Genomic DNA, 21,596 nt, shown 5'->3' with positions numbered 1-21,596 from the left:
AAATGGACTTGTGGATTTTGCCATATCCAGACCTCCTATGCCCAGGATGGATATGAATAGATTTCACATTGTCCACGTACATAATGGCTTTAGATAGCCCTCAGAGAATCTGAGCCCTCATGCAAAAAAGAAGTACTTGTTTGCCTCTTAAAGTGTCTGATCTCTGATCATTTTCTTACAGTTCATGACACATTTTCATTGTTGTTCCATGTAAAGCCCCTCATTTTATTTATTCTTTTAATCCTGCACCCAACTGTTGATCTCTTACTCCCACAGGTAATCATTTTATTGGACTTGAAGTGTATCTCTCTTTTTTTTTTTAATATTTTTATTTTATTTCTAGGATAGAGAGAGACAGCATGAACAGGGGAGGGTCAGAGAGAGAGGGAGACACAGACTCTGAAACAGGCTCCAGGCTCTGAGCTGGCAGTCAGCACAGAGCCCGACGCGGGGCTCGAACCCACGAACCGCGAGATCATGACCCAAGCGAAAGTCGGACGCTTAACCGACTAAGCCACCCAGGCGCCCCGAAATCTCTTTCAACTTTTCTTTCCTAATAAAAGTATTGAAAGTTATAGGTTTCTCTTATTAACTGATTTTGCTGTGTGCGACAAGTTTTTTGTGTAGTGTTTATATTATTTAGTTGTGAACATTTCTTTTTTTAACATTTTATTTAAGTAAGCTCTATGCTCAATGTGGGGCTTGAACTCTCAATGCCAAGATCAAGAGTTGGATGCTCTACTGACTGAGCCAGCCAGGTGCCCCTGGTTGTAGTTTCTTCCTCCCTTCCTTCCTTCCTTCCCTTTTTTTTTTTTTTTTTTTTGAGAGAGAAAGAGTGTGTGGGCATGTGGGGGATGGGGAGGGGCAGAGGGAGGGAGAGAATCTTAAGGAACCTCCATGACTAGTGCAGAGCCTCATGAGGGCTCCATCTCACAACTGTGAGATCATGGCCTGAGCTGAAATCCAGAGTCAGATGATTAACTAAGCCACTCAGGAGCCCCTGTAAATATTTCTAAAGTTTCTTTATGGTTTCTTCTTTCATCCAAGGGTTATTTAATAATATTAGTTTCCAAAACTGCGGGTTTTTTTTTTTAGCTTTTTGATGTTTCTAATTTTATTGTGTTATGGTCAGAAATAATGTTTAATATTGATACTTTTGAATTCATTGAACTTTTCTTTGTGCCCTAACATGGTCTATTTTTGTAATTGTTAAGTATAAGTATAAAAGGAGTCTTCTCCATTTGTTAAGTGCTGGGTTATTTAGAAATGTGTTTTTATAGGGGCACCTGGGTGGCTCAGTCAGTTGAGCGTCAGACTTCAGTTCAGGTCATGATCTCGAGGTTTGTGAGTTCAAGCCCCACATCGGCCTCACTGCTGCTAGTCTGTCAGGGCACAGCCTGCTTCAGATCCTGTCCCCTTCTCTCTGCCCCTCCCTTGCTTGGGCTCTCCCAAAAATAAATGATTATTTTAAAAAGAGAAAGAAAAAGAATGTTTTACATATACATGTATCATATATCAATTATATATCAAGCTTAAAATGTATTGTTCAGCACTCCTTAAGAGTGGATGTGTTTATGGTAGACATATCTTCCTTGTCGATCAGTATATGTCCTTCTCTTTTGTGATCTTAAATTGTATTGTTAGCTATTGGGATAGTTACCCCAGGTTTCTTTGGGTTTTTATTAGTCTGCCGTATTCTTTCTTCATCCTTTCAACATTTCTAAATCTTTGTGTATATTGTTGGAACTTTTTTTTAATCCAATGAGAGTGTCTGTTCTAAATATTTGTGTGATTGCTATTATATTAAAAGTTTTGATATCCCAGTTCATATTCTCCATTTACAGTATTTTTCTGTTCCCTTTTTTCTATCATATTCATACCTAATATTTTCTTTGGGTCTTTTTAATATCACTTATTCTGTTTTTTTTCTTAAAAAATTTTTTTATGTTCTTTATTATTGAGACAGAGAGAAACAGAGCATGAGTAGGGGAGGGGTAGAGAGAGAGGGAGACACAGAATCACAAGCAGGCTCCAGGCTCTGAGCTGTCAGCACAGAGCCTGACACAGGGCTCGAACCCACGAACTGTGAGATCATGACCTGAGCTGAATTTGGATGCGACTGAGCCACCCAGGCGCCTGTTTTTCTTTCTTTCTTTTTTTTTTTAATTTGTTAATATTTACTTATGTGTGAGAGAGAGAAAGAGAGAGGCAGAGCTTGAGCAGGGGAGGGGCAGAGAGAGATGGAGACACAGAAACTGAAGTAGGCTCCAGGTTCTGAGCTGTCAGCACAGAGCCCAACATGGGGCTTGAACCCACAAACCCAGAGATTATGACATGAGCTGAAGACAGATGCTTAACCAACTGAGCCACCCAGGCACCCCACTTGTTCTGGTTTTATATTCTAATATTATCTCTTATTTGTTGTTCTTAAAATTCTTCATGTCTGTCCCAGTACTTCTGCTTCAGATATATATGTCATTCAGTATGGTGGCCAGCCTCTAATATAGCCCCCAGTGATCCCTGCCTGATGATGGTATTTACCTCCTGTGTGGTTCCCTCCCATGTTGTACCAGGGTTGGTCTGGGTGACCAAGAAAATACAGTATTGAGTGTCTGACTTAGGCTCAGGTCATGATCTTGCGGTTTGTGAGTTTGAGCCCCATGTCAGGCTCTTTGCTGACAGCTGAGAGCCTGGAGCCTGCTTCGGATTCTGTGCCCCCCCCCCCCCCCCCCCGTCTCTCAATAATAAATAAACGTTAAAAAAATAAAAAAACTACAGCAGAAGTGATGGTATATCATTTCTGAGGTTAAGTTAAAATACCACTAGAGTGCTGTCTTGGTCATGGTGTCTCACATGTTGTGAGGAGCTGCATGGAGAAGCACAGGTGGTAAAAAACTGAAGCCTCCTGTCAAAGCCTCGTGAGTGGGCCACGTTGGAAGTGGTCATTCAGCCAAGTCATGCGTTCGGCTGACTGCAGTTCTGGCTGACTTTACTGAAGCCTCAGATGAGACCCTGAGTCAAAACCACCGCTGAGTGGCTCCCAGATTCCTGACACTCAGAAAATGAGAAAATAGGGGTGCCTGGGTGGCTCAGTCGGTTGGGCGTCTGACTTGGGTTCAGGTCATGATCTCGCGGTTCGTGGGTTCGAGCCCCGCATCGGGCTCTGTGCTGACACCTAGCTCAGAACCTGGAGCCTGCTTCGGATTCTGTGTCTCCCTCTCTCTTTGACCCTCCCCTGCTCACACTGTCTCTTTCTCTCTTTCAGAAATAAACATTTAAAAAAATTTAAAAATTTAAAAAAAGAAAATGAGAAAATGTTGTTTTAAGCTGTGAAGTTTGGGGGGTAATTTGTTATATGGCAATAGCTAACTAATACATCCAATTTATTTTTCTCTGGAGGAGTTATGCTGCCCTGGTGTCTAGTTGTTTTGGTGGTGGGCTCATGTTCCCCTGATGGAAGCGGCTCTTCTGGCATATACATTGTATTGAGGGGAGGCTGAAGGCCAGCTTCGACTCTGCTCAATCACCTGGAGTGAGTCAAGTGATGTCCCATCTGCTAGCACACCACTTGACAATTCTTCTGATAGAGGTTTCATCTTTAAACCCCAAGGGGAGCCCATCTCCCCAGGTGTCATCACCAGCCCTGGTGTCTGGAAAGGGGCAGGTGGAGACGTGATTGCCTCTGGCTGCTCATTTCTTCCCCTCAACAGGGTTCTTGCTGCCCTTATGGTAGCTCCCCAGACAACTGTAAGTGGTTTGGATGATGTCTGCAGTGTGTGTGTGTGGGCAGATAAGAGCCTTCCCAACATGGGGGGGCGGTTAGAGACAGAATTTAAACCTATCCTGTATTTGCTGCCTTCAGCCGTTGCCACTCAAAACACAGGCCATTTAGAGACAATCTTCCATTTTCCCATAGGTCTTCATAGCTGTGCTGAGGTTTCTGGAACTCACGTTTCCCACTAGTTACTCCAGAGTTGCTTTCAGGCAAGGGAGTTGGTGGCTGTGCTGTTTGCCACCTTGGCAGGAATAAGAAGCCCCAAGTATCCTCAGGGACTAATAGAGGTTTCTTCCCTTCAGGGTATCTGAGCTTCCTATTCACAGAAAGGACCCCTCAGAGGTCCAAGCTGCCATACACAGAATTGACTTGTCTGACCCCTTAAGTATCTGAGCTCATTACTCACAGAATGCACCCAGAGGGTGTCAGCGGGTGACCGACAAAGGGGACATTTCAGGTCCTCTGAGGGCCAGATGCTCTATCTTGGATAGCCCTTGGATGGGATGTGTCTGAGCACCTTATCTGGACTTGTGAGACCCATGGTCTTGGAGTACCCTAGACACAGAATGGTCTTGTCCTTATTTTCTGGTGCCTGAGCCCTCATCAGAGTAATGGTCAGCTTCCCCTCCGATACTGGGCCATGATGGGAACCTTTTTAAGGGTGATCTCCAGCTTTATATGGCATTCCCGGGGGAGACAGATGACAGGATGGCTGCTCCAATGCCTCTCATCTCGGTGCCTAGTACAGCAACTTCTGGCCAGAACCTGGCATAGCCAGGCCGGAACCTGAAGGAACCCAGTTACCTAACCCATCATCTGCCATGTCCTTGTGGAGGACAGCAGCTGGCCCACAGAAGAATCCACCTTCTGAGAAGGTAAGTGGGAAAAAGGGCCTTCTTTTGATCATTATTCTCCAAATAAGTGGGTGACTTCTTTTAGGGCCTGAGTTTTATCAGTGCTTGATTTGTGTGCCAACAGAAGTGGGAGGGAGAAGGCTGAGGAGTGATTTCTATTGCTAACGTGGTTAAGACAGGCCCTCATGAGCTGGAGACCCAATTTAGGGCTTAGAGCCCGAGGCATGGACAAGGCCACACTCCCTCAAGCTGGTATCAAAGTAAGTGACAAGAATAGCCTCAGCCCCCTGCCCAGCAGGGCCAGCATTAGTAAGACTCACAGGGGAGGGTCTGGATCCTAGAGATGGTGACATGTGGAATGGCAGAAGTGGCACGCCCAACATTTCCAAGTACCCTGTACCATCCAGTCTCTGTAACAAGTCTTGCCCTTTTGGAGTCAAGAACTCCCTCTCTCATCCCTCATTCGGGGGCCTTCCCTGAAAACACACATTCACATCCATAATCCGGTCCCTTATAGCAGACAGATGTGCCACAAAACAGCCTCAGGCCATCCCCAGGCAGTCCTCGACCTGGGCTCACCTTCAAGAACCAAGTCTCAGCACCCGCTCTCCTGCCACTGGGGGAGTAGGAGCCACCCTCCACCAAATGAAGTTATTTCAGCTCCATCAGGTTAAGAGCCCCTGGGGACGCCATCTATATAACAAAAGCCAGGGAGAGGGCGGAGAAATACACAAGACCACAGTGACGTTCATGTGTGCAAAGTATAGGTGTTAAAAACGAAACTACAGAAACTGAGAAAAGAGGTCATAGCCTCCGTGGGGCAGTGCCAAAGCAGAGCCCCATACTCTCAGACCTGGGGAGAGAGGGCCCTGCACTCCGACAGGTCTAGGGCTGACAGGCAGGGAGGTGGGGTCTCATGTGTAGGCCTTCACGGCAAAGAACGGAGATCAGGTAGGGCTGACGGTAGGCTGCAAGCAGCCTGATCAAGACGGGGCTGTGGCCTCGGCCCCCTCCTCTGAGTCCCACACCTCTGACTGCAGGTAATCGGCGAACAGAGACTTGGCCCGGCGAAGGACACGCCCCAGATGGTGTTTTCGCACGAGGCGGTCAAAGTGCATGGCCAGCTCGTTGTAATCTAGCCCGTTGCGCATGATGTGGTCGCGATGTTCCAGCAGGATGGCGAGGCAGAGGAAGAGCATAAATGGGTTCCCCCGGCCAAACTCCTGGGGTGGGGGCAGGCCCAGTGGGGGTGGGGGTGGCAGGGACTTCCCAGGTTCTTGTGGGGAGCCCAACTCTGGCATCAAGGGGGATCCTGCAGCCACATCGCCAGCAGGAGAGGCCTCTTGGGTGGATGATGGAGATGAGGAGGATGGGGAATCAGGGTGGGAGGAGGAGGAGAGCAGTGGGTCTGAGGAGTTCAATAAGGGCTCGGAGAGGGACTTGGAGCTGTTAAGGGCAGCTGGGTGGGGCAGCTGGGCCCGCGGGTCCCTCCTGGAGCCTGTGTTATCCCTGAGTTGCTGGAGGTCATCCAGACTGGCTTGTCTCAGGAGACGCCCCCCGCCACCGGGCCCCTGGCTGGTCGTGACCAAGTGGTCAACAGCATCTTCGAAAGCACTGCTTCCCCCACCAGCAGGCCTCAGCATGTGCCTCTGTCGCATGGGCCGCCCCCTGTGGCCACTGAAGCCAGTGTCTGCCACTTGACTGGGGGGTCCGACGAGCTCTACCTCATGTTCAGGAGGATCCGGTGGCAGCGAACTCCAGGTGACCTCAAGCATGCGGAGGGCGTCATCAAAGGCGAACTCACGCTTAAGTTCAAGCAACAACCAGCGGTAACAGAAGAACAGGTCATCAGCACCAGCTTCTTGCAGATACTGATAAAAGTCAGGGTCAGCATGACGCAGCAGCAGCTTAAGGTGGGCGAACTTGGTGGCCATGGCGCGGCCATCAGGATGGAAGTTTGCGGCCAGGCGCTTCATGATGCCACAAAAGCAGACGAAGGCATGGCCTTCGTGGTCCATGACAGCGAGGATGGGTGAGGCAAGGTCGCTCATGCCCTGGCAGTAGGACACCTGTGGGTGGGTAACGGCATAGGTGGTGAGCAAGTCGTGCAGTGCCCGCAGGTGTGGGCCATCCTCAGGCCCTGCATAGTAGGGGTGGGCCCGGTCCGTACGCAGCACATCCTTGAGGACTGTGCTGCGGATGAATTCCAAGTCCTCAGGGCTCGCTCGCTGTGCCCATTCACTCTTGAGCTGTTCATACTCGCGACTCTTGCGTTTCATGTAGTCCATCCGCTCGCGGCCTGTCAGCCCGTCCGGGTACACATTCAACAGGTACCGCCATACCACCTGGCCAGGGACAAAAGGGATAAGGCTGAGGTTCTACAAATGAGTCACCACACCCCGGTGTATATCCAATACCACCCACCCTGCGGCCTTGGGGCCTTCATCTTCCTTCATAAACGTCTGCCTTCCCACCTCTGCCTCTAGCCCTCCTGAAGGAGAGCTTGCTGCTCTGGAACATCTCCACGCCATCCGATGACAGCATGGTGACTGCGTGTGTCTCATGAGCTGTTCATGATGGCAGGAATGATGGATCTGATGAGTGACCGAGGCAGCTCACCTTTCGCAGGGAGGGCTCAACACCACCATGATAGATCCGCAGGCGTAACTCCTCAGGGCGAGAGAGCTGGCCCTCATGGTTCAGGTATGTGTGAAACTCAGCATCGCTCAGGGGTGGCTTGAAGGGCTTGACATCTTCCCCATATGACCAGCTCAGCACTTGTTGGACCTTAGACAAGGTGCGGCCCACCTGTGAAGGAAGAGGGAGAAAGGCCACCTGTCAGCCAGGCAGGTGCCAAACAGCACACTCGGAGTCTGGGGCACCAGCCGCAGCTGGTTACAGGGGTCCCTGAAACCACCTGAGAGAGGATAGACTGCGTGAAGGGCAGGGCAGCTGTCGTCAGCGATGACCGTTTCTCAGCCAGCAGCACGTCAGAGCCAATGACATCCTTGGGGCTGATTATGTCCCAGTCTTCCAGCAGAGGGCCTAGGCACACAGAATGACACAATACGAGAATGAGGGTCAGAGTCCCAGACTGCAGGGCTGGGTTCCTGTCCTACTACAGCCAGGCCACCCACGGGGCAATGAATGACTCCCACCTTCTCTTACCATGTCATCCAAATCAGGCGAAAAATGAAACCATGAATTCTTTTGTGGGAAAGGTCTCACAAAATGGCTGGGCAGACTCCAGGCAATATTTTAATGACATGAAGTCATAGTTATTAAGCACTTACTGTGTGCCAGGCACTGTGTCAAGGACTTAACTTTAATAGAAATAATAAGAACACGAGATAACATTTCCATTTCCATGGTGCTAAGTGCCAGGAAGTGTTTTGAGCCCTTTGCAAATATTGACTCTTTAACATTCACATCCATTCTCTAAGTTAGGCACCGGTATTATCATGATTCTTTCTATGAGGGAACAGGCACAGTCAATAGAAGACAGTTACCCAAGGCCTCACAGCTAGGGAGTAAAAGAACCAAAATTTGGGGACACCTGGGTGGCTCAGTTGGTTAAGTGTCCAACTTCGGCTCAGGTCATGATCTCGCGGTTCATGGGTTCGAGCCCCACGTCGGGCTTTGTGCTGACAGCTAGCTCAGAGCCTGGAGCCTGTTTCAGATTCTGTGTCTCCCTCTCTCTCTGACCCTCCCTAGCTCGCGCTGTCTCTCTCTCTCTCAGAAATAAATAAAAACATTAAAAAAATTAAAAACAAAGAAAAAAAATTAAAAAGAACAGAAATTTGAAGCCCAGGCCCAAAGCTCAAGAGCCCAAACTCTTTTTTCAAAAATGCTTATTTATTTATTTTGAGAGAGAGAGAGAGCGAGAGAGAGAGAGAGCACATAAACCGGGGTGGGGGGGGTTAGAGAGAGAGAGACAGAGACAGAGAATACCAAGCAGGCTCTGCGCTGCCAGCCCAGAGCCCAACGCGGGCTCGAACCCACTAATGTGAGATCACAACCAGAGCCAAAACCAACAGTCAGACCTCTAACCAACTGAACCACCCAGGTGCCCCAAGAGCCCAAACTCTTTTTAAAAAATGTTTGTTTATTTTTGAGAGAGACAGAGCATGAGCGGGAAAGGGGCAGAGAGAGAGAGGGAGACACAGAATCTGAAGTAGGCTGCAGGCTCCGAACTGTCAGCACAGAGCCCGACACGAGGCTCAAACTCACAAACTGTGAGATCATGACCTGGGCCCAAGTCAGATGCTTAACCGAGTGAGCCACCCAGGTGCCCCCAAACTCTTAATCTTCTATTCACACTAGCCTTCATCCCACAATCGGCATAGATTATCATGATCATTCTCATTTTTTAAACGATAGAAAAGGTTGGAACGATTAGTAATTGGCTAAGATTTGATAGCCAGGAAATGGTACAGCTGGATCTGAACCTTGTTTACCGGACTCCAGAGCTCAGACAGATTTTAATTTTTTTTAAATGTTTTATTTATTTGAGAGAGAGAGAGAGAGAGAGAGAGAGAGAGAGAGAGAGGGAGGGAGACAGTGTGAGCAGGGGAGAGTTAGAGAGAGAGGGAGACACAGAATCCAAAGACAGGCTCCAGGCTCTGAGCCAGCTGTCAGCACAGAGCCCGATGCGGGGCTCGAACCCACAAACCGTGAAATCATGACCTGAGCTGAAGTCGGACGCTTAACCAACTGAGCCACCCAGGCGCCCCAAGCCCAGACAGATTTTAGAGAAAGTATTTGTGGAACAGGTATTTCATGTATCTTAGAGGAAGTAGAGCTATACTGGCTGTATCCAGTTCTGGCCCTTGGAACATCAGTAGAAGTTTGTCCCTTTCCTCTGTTCTTTATTTCCCCTCACATCCTTTTTCCCACCTCAAATGTGATGTGGTGGCTGAAGCAGCAGTGGCCACATAAAGGAAAGTTTGAGAGACTTAAGAGATGTCAGCCCTGGCATCACAGAGCTGCTAACCTGACAACAGCAATGTCAAACTCTATAAACTCTACAATATGAAATCTTACAATACTTGATATAATAATCAAACTCTACAATATGAAGCAAATCAACTCTCATTCGTTTAAACCCTTGTAATTTGCAGGCAAATGCTGTCCCGAAGCAGCATGTCCACAGAATCCACTCTACCTTCTGCAGCAGAGCTGGAGGAGGAGCAAACTCGAGGCCATATTTGGATGTCACTGCTTCTCCCTCGGTGTCTCATAGAGCACTGAAAACCTAAGGGATCCAAAAAGAGAACCCAAGATCCACTTGCGACATGACCTCCTCCTCTGCTCCTCATGTGAGAGGACAGTGTCTCTAACTGTTCATTTGCTTGAGCCACAAACCTGAGAGACATCCCTGCAGCCTCCCACTCTCTCAACTCCCAGGGCCAAACTGTCGCTAAACCCTGTGGCTTCTGCCTGAAGATCATACTTAAATTCCACCTCTTCTGTCATCTCTGCCTTGTTGCCTGAGCCACCACATCTCTCACCTGAAACTGCCTCTTTGCTCCTCTCCACTCTCTCCCAACAGCTGCCAGAGTGGTCTTTCCAAGGCATGAAAACACTTAACAGGTAAAATGATGAAGGTCAAATCAATGATCTGAAAGACCAAATGAAAGAAGGAAAGAAAGGAAAGAAAGAAGGAAAGAAGAAGGAAGGAAGGAAGGAAGGAAGGAAGGAAGGAAGGAAGGAAGGAAGGAAGGAAGGAAAGAAAGAAAGAAAGAAAGAAAGAAAGAAAGAAAGAAAGAAAGAAAGAAAAGAAAAGAAAAGAAATAAAAAGAGAAACAAGGGGCACCTGGGTGGCTCAGTCAGTCAGGCATCTGACTCTTGGTTTCAGCTCAGGTCATGATCTCATCGTTCATGGGTTCGATCCCTGCATCAGGCTCTGTGCTGGCAGCTCAGAGCATGCTTGGGATTCTCTCTCTCCCCTTCTCATTGCCCCTTCCCTGCTCGCTCACTCTCTCTCGAAATAAATAAATAAACATTAAAAAAAATGTAATACAAAATCAAAGAACCCCTTCACGGTGCAGAGCTTGAGCTTGATGATTTGAGTAAAAAAGTAGAGAGACCCGGAGGACTGGTCCAGGAGACCTAAGATGCAAAGAGTTCTGTTCCTCAACTCTGGAAGCAGGACGACAGAGGCATGCAGCACCCACAGAACACTGAGAAGAAAGGCTTGAGATGCACAGGCCCCCCACCCAGGCAAGATGGTACCTATCAATCATGGCCAAAGACAGACATTTTTGGTCAGTGGAATACATGTAACCCATGCACCTTAGTAGAGAATAAGAAGTTCTCTAAGCAAATGACTACCGAATGACGACAAGGGCTCAAAGTATGGGGAGGCAAAAGGGAGGGTAAATGGCGACAAGCCACAAGTCTTAATATGTACAGTGAAACGTGAAATGACAAAGGTGCCGTTGATGAGGGAAACAAAAGCAATAGAAAATGTAGCTTAATGAAATCTCCCTCCAGCTTGCAGCCCACCGATAAGACATCTGAAACATGCATACTGTGACCTTGTTCAAGGCTGCCTTACTTGCTTCATGTTCTTGTTTTATTAAAGACTAAAAGTAACCTTATCTTAACAGCAGCTAGCGCCTCAAGATCCCGAAAGCCTTACTTTCAAATTCCTTAGAGACTTACACTACCCCTAACTCCCACTAACTTAAAAGTATACAGTCAGTTACTTCTCACAACCCCAGTGTAGCTCTTTCTGCCCACGGGTCCTGTCCCTGTGCTTTAATAAAGTCACCTTTCTGCACCAAAGACGTCTCAAGAATTCTTAGTTGTTTGCTCAAGAACCCTATCACAATGATTAGGAGTTTGTAACATTAAGTGTTACATTAGGATTCCTGAGATACAAGTTACCTACTATAAAGAAAATATAATGATAGCCTAGAAAACAAAAAGGAATTACTAACTAACCAAAACCCAGAGGTTAAAGGTTAGAGATCAGAGGACAAATAAGAATTAAAAGTGTTCCAAAGCTTCCATTCCAAGGCCCTGTGAGGGTGCGAGAGACTGGAGGGGAAAAAGATTTCACTGTTATTTGTGTAAAAAAAAAAAAAAAAAAGCATAAATCCTGCTTTGGGGTTTCTATGAGAGACATATTTAAAACTGTGACAGAGGAAGGCTGAAAAGCAAAGAAGCCTAAAGGTACATGTGACAAACACTAACAAACAGAAAGGAAGTGCAGCCATGTGAACGTCAGAAAAAGCACCGTTCAAGACCAAAAATATTATAGGAAATGAGAGACATTCTGTATTGATTTTAAAAAAATCTTTTTTAATGTTTTATTTATTCCTGAGAGAGAGAGAGAAATAGCGTGAGCAGGGGAGGGTCAGAGAGAGAGAGGGAGGCACAGAATCTGAAGCAGGCTCCAGGCTCTGAGCTAGCTGTCAGCACAGAGCCCGACGCGGGGTTTGAACCCACGAACCGTGAGATCATGACCTGAGCTGAAGTCGGATGCTTAACCGACTGAGCCACCCAGACACCCCATATTGATTTAAAAAAGAAAGAAAGAACCCATGAATAGAATGGGCAAAGGATTTCTATGAGTACAAACTCCTTCCCTGGTAAAGCCTGAACTGCCACGAGACTATATATAGTCTTTATGTAATCTACTACGTGTGAATGTGCACACATTTCCCTGACGAAGCATCCAAGTGTTTCATTACAGGGTGCTTGCTGTTCCAGGCCCTGTGTGTGGTATTACATAATATACGGTATGCGTACTACGTTTTCTTACAAAATTGTCAAACTTCCCAAACCCTGAATTAATATATGAATTCTGTGCGATGCCAATCAGAAGTCTAATGGGGTTTTTCCTGGAATTGGATAAAATGATTTTAAGGATCATATGAAAGAATTCACATTTAAGAATAGTTAAGAAAAAGAAGAGCCAAGAAAAAGAACAGTGGGAGGATGGCAATGCCTTATCAAAATTAACCACAAAACCACTGTGATAAAAATACGGTGTTAGCACAGCAATATACAAATGGAGCCAATGAGTAGAATGCAATAGAAAGCCCAGAAATAAATCCAAGTACACATGAGAACTCAGTGTATGATAAGAGTGTAATTTCACATCAGTGTAAAAAAGGCGGTTCTTTAATAAATGATACAGCCATAATTAACCATTTACCTGGCATTTTTAAAAAAAGAACTAAGACTGGGGCGCCTAGGTGGCTTAGTCGGTTAAGCGTCCGACTTTCGCTTAGGTCATGATCTCGCGGTTCGTGGGTTCGAGCCCCGCGTCGGGCTCTGTGCTGACTGCCGGCCCAGAGCCTGGAGCCTGTTTCAGTCTGTGACTCCCTCTCTCTCTGACCCTCCCCTGATCACGCTGTCTCTCTCTCTCTCTCTCTCTCTCCTAGAAATAAATTAAAAAAAAAATTAAAAAAAAAGAGCTAAATGTACTTATGACAATGTTCATGGAGTGAGATTTATATGTTAAAAAAGAAAATAATAAGCAGGGGTACCTGGGTGGCTCAGCTGGTTGGGCGTCAGGACTAGCTCAGGTCATGATCTCATGGTTCGTGGGTTCAAGCCCTGCGTCAAGCTCTGTGCTGACAGCTCAGAGCCTAGAGCCTGCTTCAGATTCTGGGTCTCCATCTCTGTCTACCCCTCCCCTGCTCATGCTCTCGCTCTCGCTCTCTCTCTCTCACAAAAATGAATAAACATTAAAAAAAAATTTAAAGAAAATAATAAGCACATAAGAAGAAAATGTAGGAGAATATTTGTACAAGCTTGTGGATGGGGAAGATGTTCCAAAGAGGAGATACTCAGAAATCATAAAGCGATGTGTGTGTATATACATCTCCACTGTTATTCAACATAGTGTTGGAAGTCCTAGCCTCAGCAATCAGGCAACACAAAGGAATAAAAGGCATCCAAATTGGCAAGGAGGAGGTCAAACTTTCACTCTTCGCAGATGACATGATACTCTATGTGGAAAACCCAAAACACTCCCCCAAAAAACTGCTAGAGCTGATCCATGAATTCAGCAAAGTTGCAGGATATAAAATCAATGTACAGAATTTGGTTGCATTTCTATACACCAATAATGAAGCAGCAGAAAAAGAAATTAAGGAATCGATTCCATTTAGAATTGCACCAAAAACCATGAAATACCTAGGAATAAACCTAACCAAAGAGGTCAAAAATCTATACACTGAGAACTATAGAAAGCTTATGAAAAAAATTGAAGACACCAAAAAATGGAAAAATATTCCATGCTCATGGATTGGAAGAACAAGTATTATTAAAATGTCAATACTACTCAAAGAAATATACATATTCAGTGTAAACCCTATCAAAATAACACCAACAATCTTTCACAGAGCTAGAACAAACAATCTTAAAATTTCTATGGAATCAAAAAGGCCCCCGAAAAGCCAAAGCAATCCTGAAAAAGAAAACCAAAGCTGAAAATTCAGGACTTAAGCTGTATTACAAAGCTGTGATCATCCAGACAGCATGGTACTGTCACATAAATAGACACATAGATCAGTGGAACCTAGAAATGGACCCACAACCATATGGACAACTAATCTTTGACAAAGCAGGAAAGAATATCCAATGGAAATAAGACAGTCTCTTGGGACACCTGGGTGGCTCAGTCAGTTAAGCATCCCACTTCGGCTCAGGTCATGATCTCACAGTTGGTGAGTTGGATGGAGCCCCACATCGGGTTCTGTGTCAACGGCTTAGAGCCTAGAGTCTGCTTTGCATTCTGTGTCTTCCTCTCTCTCTGTCCCCCCCGCCCCCATCTTTCTCTCAAAAATAAATAAAACATTTAAAAAAAGAAAAGAAAAAAAGTCTCTTCAGCAAACGGTGCTGGGAAAACCGAACAGTGATATGCAGAAAAATGAACCTGGACCACTTTCATACACCATACACAAAAACAAACTCAAAATGGATGAAAGATCTAAATTAAGACAGGAAGCCATCAAAATCCTGGAGGAAAAAACAGGCAACAACTTCTTTGTCCTTGGCGACAGCAACCTCTTACTTGACACATGTCCAGAGTTAAAGGAAACAAAAGCAAAAATGAACTATTGGGACATCAAGATAAAAAGCTTCTGCACAGCGAAGGAAACAATCAGCAAAACTAAAAGGCAACTGGCAGAATGGGAGAAGATATTTGCAAATAACATATCAGATAAAAAGTTAGTATCCAAAATCTATAAAGAATTTATCAAACTCAACACCCAAAAAACAACTAATCCAGTGAAGAAATGGGCCAAAGACATGAATAAAGACTTTTCCATAGAAGACATCCAGCTGGCTAACAGACCCATGAAAAGTTGCTTAACATCAGTCATCATCAGGGAAATACAAATCAAGACCACAATGAGATACCACCTCACACCCGTCAGAATGGCTAAAATTAACAACTCAGGCAACAACAGATGTTGGTGAGGATGCAGAGAAAGGCGAATCCTTTTGCACTGTTGGTGGGAATGCAAACTGGTGCAGCCACTCTGGAAAACAATATGGAGGTTCCTCAAAAAATTAAAAATAGAACTACCCTACAATCCAGCAATGGCCCTACTAGGTATTTATCCAAAATATACAGGAGTGCTGATTTGAAGGGGCACGTGCACCCCAATGCTTATAGCAGCACTATCAACAATAGCCCAAGTATGGAAAAGAGCCCAAATGTCCATTGAAAGATGAATGGATAAAAATGTGGTATATGTGTGTGTGTGTGTACATACCATGGAATATTACTCGGTGATCAAAATGAATGAAATCTTGCCATTGCAACAACGTGGATGGAACTAGAGTGTATTATGCTAAACAAAGTAAGTCAGAGAAAGACAGATTATCATATGAATTCACTCATATGTGGGCTTTAAGAAACAAAACAGATGAACATAAGGGAAGGGAAGCAAAAATAACATAAAAACAGAGAGGGACACAAACCATAAGAGACTCTTAAATACAGAGAACAAACTGAGGGTTGCTGAAGGGGAGATGGGTGAGGGGATGGACTAAATGGGTGATGAACATTAAGGAAGGCACTTGTTGGGATGGGCACTGGTGTTATATGTAAGTGATGAATCACTAAATTCTATTCCTGAAATCAGTATTACACTATATGTTAACCAACTTGGATTTAAATTAAAAACAAATAAAAATAAAAGAAGTTCCTGTCTCTGGCTACCTGTCGTTTTCCAATTGTCTCTCTGCCCATCTCTGTCACTATCTTTCTCTCTGTCTCCAGTTTTTTTTTCTGTCTCTCCCCTGCCTCTCTTTTTCTCAAGGCTGCCAATCTTAACAAGCTGGTAATTTCACAGAATCAAATGGTTAAGAGCAAGGACTCTGGAGCTAGTTCAGCCACCACCTGGGTTCAAATACTGCTCTTCCACTTACTGTCTGTGTGACATGCACAAGTCCTATCCCCTCTCTGAGCCTCAGTTTCCTCATCTATAACATAGGGAAAACCATCACGGCTACCAACTAGGACTGTTGTGACAACTGAATGAATATTATGTGTGTAGAACGGTCCTAAGTGTTTGACACAGGTTAGCTATTTATGTTAGTATGACATCAATAAAATACCTTGGTCATCCCAAATGGGCATGTGAATTCCTGAGGATTCCACTCCACACTTTTTATTAAAAAATTTTCAATCTACAATAAAGTTAAAAAGATGAATACAATGAACACCTCTATGTCCTTCATCTAGCTCCCCTAACTGTTCACATTTTTGCCACATTTGCTTCATCTCACTCCATATATATAGCAATTTTTTTTTGCTGAATTATTTGCAGACATTATGACACTTTATCTCTTAATAGCTAACGGTGTTTTTCCCGAGAACAAGGACATTTTCCTTTGGTACCATACCCAGGATATTTAACATTGATACAATATTAGCATCCAATATGTGGTTCATAATCGAATTTTTGGGTCCCTGTCTTAATTTATCCGTGTGCTCCCAGGAAACAACATAGGCAAGAGTCAGGGAACAAACATGAGAAGAGAAGAAGTGGCTGAGAGATCAAGGCAGTGATGAATGAGTAAGATTGAAAACAATGAGCATGAGTCAGGATGAATGAATAAATACAACCATCATTATTATAATCAGTATTGTTATATTTATGTGTTATTATAACAGAGACATACAATACCATACTTCTATTGTTATACTGCATTATATACTTATAGTTTATATCACTAGATTATACGTTATAACAGTAAGTATAATATAATAATTATGGTTGTTAGAGGTAATACTTTTTGAGCTTTCACTATGCAACCATGCACTGTTCATTTTACATGAATTTCTCTGTTTGATCCTCACAATGGCCCTAAGATTCCATTTTTTCTACCTTACAGGTAAAGAAATTGAGGCCTAGTGGCCAAGCCAGCATTTGGACCTAGGATACATTCTTCCTAAGCCCACTGTGAGGGAGTGTATTGTAAGTGGTGGAGTCATCCTTTACAGAAAGGGTGGGTCCCAGAGCAGTGCCCCCCCACCCCCACCCCGGGGTGCCAGGTACTCACTGTCCTCAGTGGGCCGAATGTCTACCCGCAGCTGCAGGTAAGGTTTGGAGGCTGTGGCGAAGGCCGTGCTGAGGTCCCAGTCAGAGAGGAGTGAGAGGTAAGTTTCCTGCCCAAGCCGATCCCGGCCTAGGTAGCTGATGCCAAAGTTCTTCTTCCTGGATAGAGGAAGTGCGGCGGCTTTCAAGTGCCCCAGTGCCCTAGCGGCCTCAGGGACAGTTTCCACAAGATGCCAGGGAAGACAGAGACAATGATGAACAACTCCCTACCTTGTGTTGGGTACTGTGCCAAAGACTGTGGGCAGCTTGAGGTCAGATTGTTTATCTGTACTTTGTTACACAAACACAGAAACAGATACACAGTGTGCCTATATCTAGAGGGCACACTGAAAACTTAGATTATTAGTCCCCTCTAGGGAGGGTAACAGGGTAGTTCAGGGATAGAGGTGGGAAGAAAGCTGCCTTTCTACTGCGTACAAAATAAAGCAATCTGTATGTTTAGTTTTCACAACGAAAATATGTTTATGCAAAAAAGCCAAACAACAACTAAGAATTTATTCTTCACTTACACTTGGGCAAGTGTGATAACTAAGGTAACCATGGAAATAGCATTAAGTACCTATGGCTTTGGTATTCTTTGAATTTGCTACCATGTGCATGTATTCCTCCAAAATAACAACCACAACAAAATAACCATCACACCTGTCCCCAGAGACACCACGTTTCATGTATCAGGTTGGCAAATTTTCCAATGTTTTCTAGTAACCAATGTTTCTGAGGAAAACAGGCATTTTATATGCTGCTGGTGAGACTGTAAATCACTAAAAAACCTGTCTGGAGAGCATTTTGGAAACATCCATTGAATTTTTAAAAAGCATACACCCTTTAACCTAGAAATACCACTGCTAGGAATTTATCCTATGAGCAGATTTCCCCAAATATTCTCATATAGGCAAAAGTGGCAGTTCATTGGGGGACTGTTCGTAATAATAAAACAAAGTAACAAACAAAAGCCCTACCAAACAACAACTTAAAAGCCAAACAACCACTGTTGAGGTAGGTGGCCCAATGGTTGGTCTCCCAGCATCCCATAACTCACCCGTTTAAGTCAAAGGCTCGGATGAGGATGTGCTGTAATACATCGAGCGAGGTGATCTGGGGGTCAACAGCAAAAGAGCGGAACTCAGGTGGCAAGAAGCTCTCACACTTCTAGGGAGAGAAGACACAGGGCCACCAGGTGTGACATCACCATAATGAAGTGGAGTGAGGGATAGGAGGCAAGGTCAGGAGGGTTGGGGGAGGGGCAGATGGGGGCAGGTGTTCTGGGCCATGGTGAGGGCTTTGGCTTTTGACTTGGAGGGTTCTGTACAGAGGAGGGATGTGATCTGACTTAGGATTTAACAGGATCCTTCTGGATGCTCTTGGAGGAACAGACTATTGGGGGCAAGGGAGAAAGCAGCAGTCCAGTGAGGAGGAGGCTACTGCAATAGTCAAGATACCCAATCCTTCTTTTAAAAAAAATTATTTTAGAGAGAGAGGGGTACAGAGGATCCGAAGTGGGCTCTGTACTGACAGCAGACAGCCCGATGAGGAGCTTGAACTCACAAACCACGAGATCATGACCTGAGCCAAAGCTGGATGCTTAACCAACTGAGCCACTCAGGCGCCCCCACCCAATCCTTCTTCTGTGTCCTCCCGATGGTTGTCAGGATCACTATGTCCAGTGTGGCCCCCATTAAATCAATACTCCATGCTGCACCAATTTGGCACATCTATCAATAATACTCCCCTGCTTAAATCTCTTCAAAGGCAACCCCAGGGTCCCTAGAAGGTGGGTCTATAGGACCCTAGCCAGCCTCTCTTCAGTCAGCTTTTTTGAACTTCACACTCCGGTACTACCAAATGGCTGGAAGTTACTTTGAATACATCCTGGGTCCAGGACTTTGTTTCTGCTGTTCCCCCTGTCTGGAAAGTCCTTCCTCCTTTCTTCAACTTGCTCACTCACAGCTCAGGCATCTACTCTTCTGAATTCCCAAACCTCTACCTTAGAGCTCCCTGTATTACCCTAAGGTGATCTGTTAACTTCTTTCCAGAATCTACCTTCTTCTCATCAACACCAATGCCACCACCCTAGTCCGAGCCACCATCACCACTTGCTGAAACTATCACAACAGCTTTCCTACTCAGAATACATGCCAAAGGCCCTTCACAGTCTGCCCCTCTCTTACCTCTTTGCTTTGCCTCCTACCCACTCTTGCCCTTGCTCTTTCTCTCCTGAAATATGGGAACCTATGGGAACATGCCAAGCTCATTCCCATCTTCCAGCCTTTGCCCTTGCTGTTCTCTCTGCTTCCACTCTTCCTCCGGTATGCATATGGCTGATTCCTTTTTTATCTGGGTCTCTGCTCCTTCAATAGGTCTCTAGGGACTTCCCGGTACAACCTTGGCGAAAGTAACTCCCTAGTTCAGAAGGCTTTTCGTTATTTCTTCATGACATTCACCAGTGTCCAAAGCATCTCATTTATTTAGCTGTTTGTCTTCCCGACAAGCATGTCAGCTCATCGAGGGTGGGGACATGGAACAAAAGTGTAGTCTCAACACACATGTTAATTGATTTCAGCACCTCCTTTTCAGACACCAGCAGCCCCCCCCTCATTCCTCAGGGCCTCACTCCTTAACTATTATGGCCCCTCCTCCAGCCTTCCAGCCCCTCCTCTCTACCCATAATCTCCACTCTTCCATTTCTTAGGCCCCTAACCCCTCCATTTTCAGTCCCTACATCCTCAGGCCCTGCCCAGCATTCCCAGGTCCTGCCTCTCCCCCGCCCCCGGTCCCCACCACTATCATTCCGCCCTCAAGCCTCGCCCCTCAGGTAACACCCCAGATCTCGGGTCCCGCCCTCCAACCTAGGGCAGTCACCGCCTTCCCCTCCTGTGGGCACCCCAGTCGGGCAGGCGGATCAGCTGTCAGCCTCACCTTGACTCGGACCCGTACCACCTCTCGCTCCTCCTCCTCAGCCGCCGCCGCCTGGGCTCCCCCACCAGGTGGGGGCGCTCCAGAGCCGGCCAAGTCCGAGGATCCTGAGGCCGACGCCATCCCGCCGCCTCCCGCCTCAGGGCGACGGTTGACCGTTGCCCCCCACTCCGGTGAACACTCTACAGAGTGCGGGCGCCCGCGGCCCCACCTTCCGCCTGAGCGCAGGCGCAGAGGGCGCCGTGCGACCCTGCCCCCCACACTGCCCCTCCCACCTGGCACAGGGTGGAGACCGCCTCTACGCATGCGTGTAGGATGCTGTTGCCAGGTATCCCGCCCCCAGGAGCCGAATGTGATGCTTCACTTCAGCCAGTGCGCAGGCGCCTACTGAGGTCCCGCCTCCCGTCGTCTGCGGTTTGGTTGTTTGGACACTTTACTTCCGGATTCACCTACGTGTGTTACAGTAACCACCCATTCAGGCGAGAGGAGTGGGCGGGGAAAGGAAGCAGCTGCTCTTGGCGTCAAAGCCCCTGCATCCCGCCGCTAGTCGTCTCCCGCTTCTGCATAGCAGATGATGTCATCTATTTCAAATGCCTGTGGCCCTGGCTTCAAGAGTCTGCTGAACGGGAAAATAATCCCTTTTTCAGAATCTTTGAAAAATGGTTTACTTTGTGAAAATTCGTGGAACATGACTTTTGCAGTTTCTGTCTGAATGATAAATAACTTACCAAAAAAATTGATTTTTACGCTCTCTGGAGGTCCTAGCTTTTTGTTTGCCTTCGTTTTACTTAATCCTCACAACACATTGAGGTCAGTCCTGTTATTAAACAGTGTATGTCCACTAAATATCAGCTGAATGATCGAACATAATTCAGACTCCCCAAATCACAAAATGCATTCTGAAGGCATGCTTCTCACTTCATTGCACATCCATATGGTTTAGACAAAATACAGACTGCCCTTACAAATGTAATTTCTAACAAAGGAGTCCTGCAAGACGCCTGGACTTCAGTTATGGTTGCAATGTGATATGAATGCTACCCTTTAACATTAACTTTTTAGGGAAGTCTGCTATTTTGGTGTCTTCTTGTTTCCTTGGTATCCTTGGTATTAATATTAGATAATCGATTTTCTAGAAGGTATAAATAATGGGGAATTTTTTTTGAGAGCTAGCTCAGAGCCTGGAGCCTGCTTCAGATTCTGTGTCTCCCTCTCTCTGCCCCTCCCTTGCTCCTTCTCTGTCTCTGTCTCTCAAAAACAAGAAAAAGTTAAAAAAAAATCGAGTCTGCTTCTCATTAAAATTATCATAGGGTGGGATAAGCAAAATATTAGCCTGGATTTTGGAATTTAATCCTGAGGGCACTAAAGCACAGGTTTTAAATGGGGGTATAATGTGGTCAGATGTCTTGTCTTGGTTGGGGGGGGGGCTTGGATGGAAAGATACTACTGGAAACAAGGAGA

The 21,596-nt window shown here is 45.9% G+C and overlaps 1 protein-coding gene across 1 annotated transcript; it reads right to left on the bottom strand.

Moving 5' to 3' along the window:
- Positions 1-5,376: 5,376 nt before the first annotated feature.
- Positions 5,377-20,355, bottom strand: TBC1D25 (TBC1 domain family member 25). The gene is made up of 6 exons (XM_039218257.1): positions 20,139-20,355; positions 18,262-18,371; positions 17,167-17,321; positions 7,547-7,674; positions 7,249-7,437; positions 5,377-6,974 (listed from the first exon to the last, which is right to left on the bottom strand). Exons 1-6 carry the CDS (start codon positions 20,256-20,258, stop codon positions 5,613-5,615), a joined length of 2,064 nt encoding a protein of 687 aa, XP_039074188.1. The 5' UTR covers positions 20,259-20,355; the 3' UTR covers positions 5,377-5,612.
- Between the last annotated feature and the right edge of the window lie 1,241 nt (positions 20,356-21,596).

Source organism: Hyaena hyaena, unplaced genomic scaffold (genome assembly GCF_003009895.1).
Source record: "Hyaena hyaena isolate Hyena2069 unplaced genomic scaffold, ASM300989v1 scaffold_754, whole genome shotgun sequence".
NCBI lineage: Eukaryota > Metazoa > Chordata > Mammalia > Carnivora > Hyaenidae > Hyaena > Hyaena hyaena.
This window is presented reverse-complemented; position numbering and strand designations above follow the sequence as displayed.

Bases quoted from the DNA above. Each gene is read 5' to 3' on its own strand.
- TBC1D25 (XM_039218257.1), bottom strand. From the start codon at position 20,258: ATGGCGTCGGCCTCAGGATCCTCGGACTTGGCCGGCTCTGGAGCGCCC. The intron at 7,675-17,166 runs GTGAGTACCTGG...CTGTGTGCCTAG, and splicing joins CATTCGGCCCACTGAGGACA to GCCCTCTGCTGGAAGACTGG. The intron at 7,438-7,546 runs GTGGTTTCAGGG...CTTCCTTCACAG, and splicing joins CGCAGTCTATCCTCTCTCAG to GTGGGCCGCACCTTGTCTAA.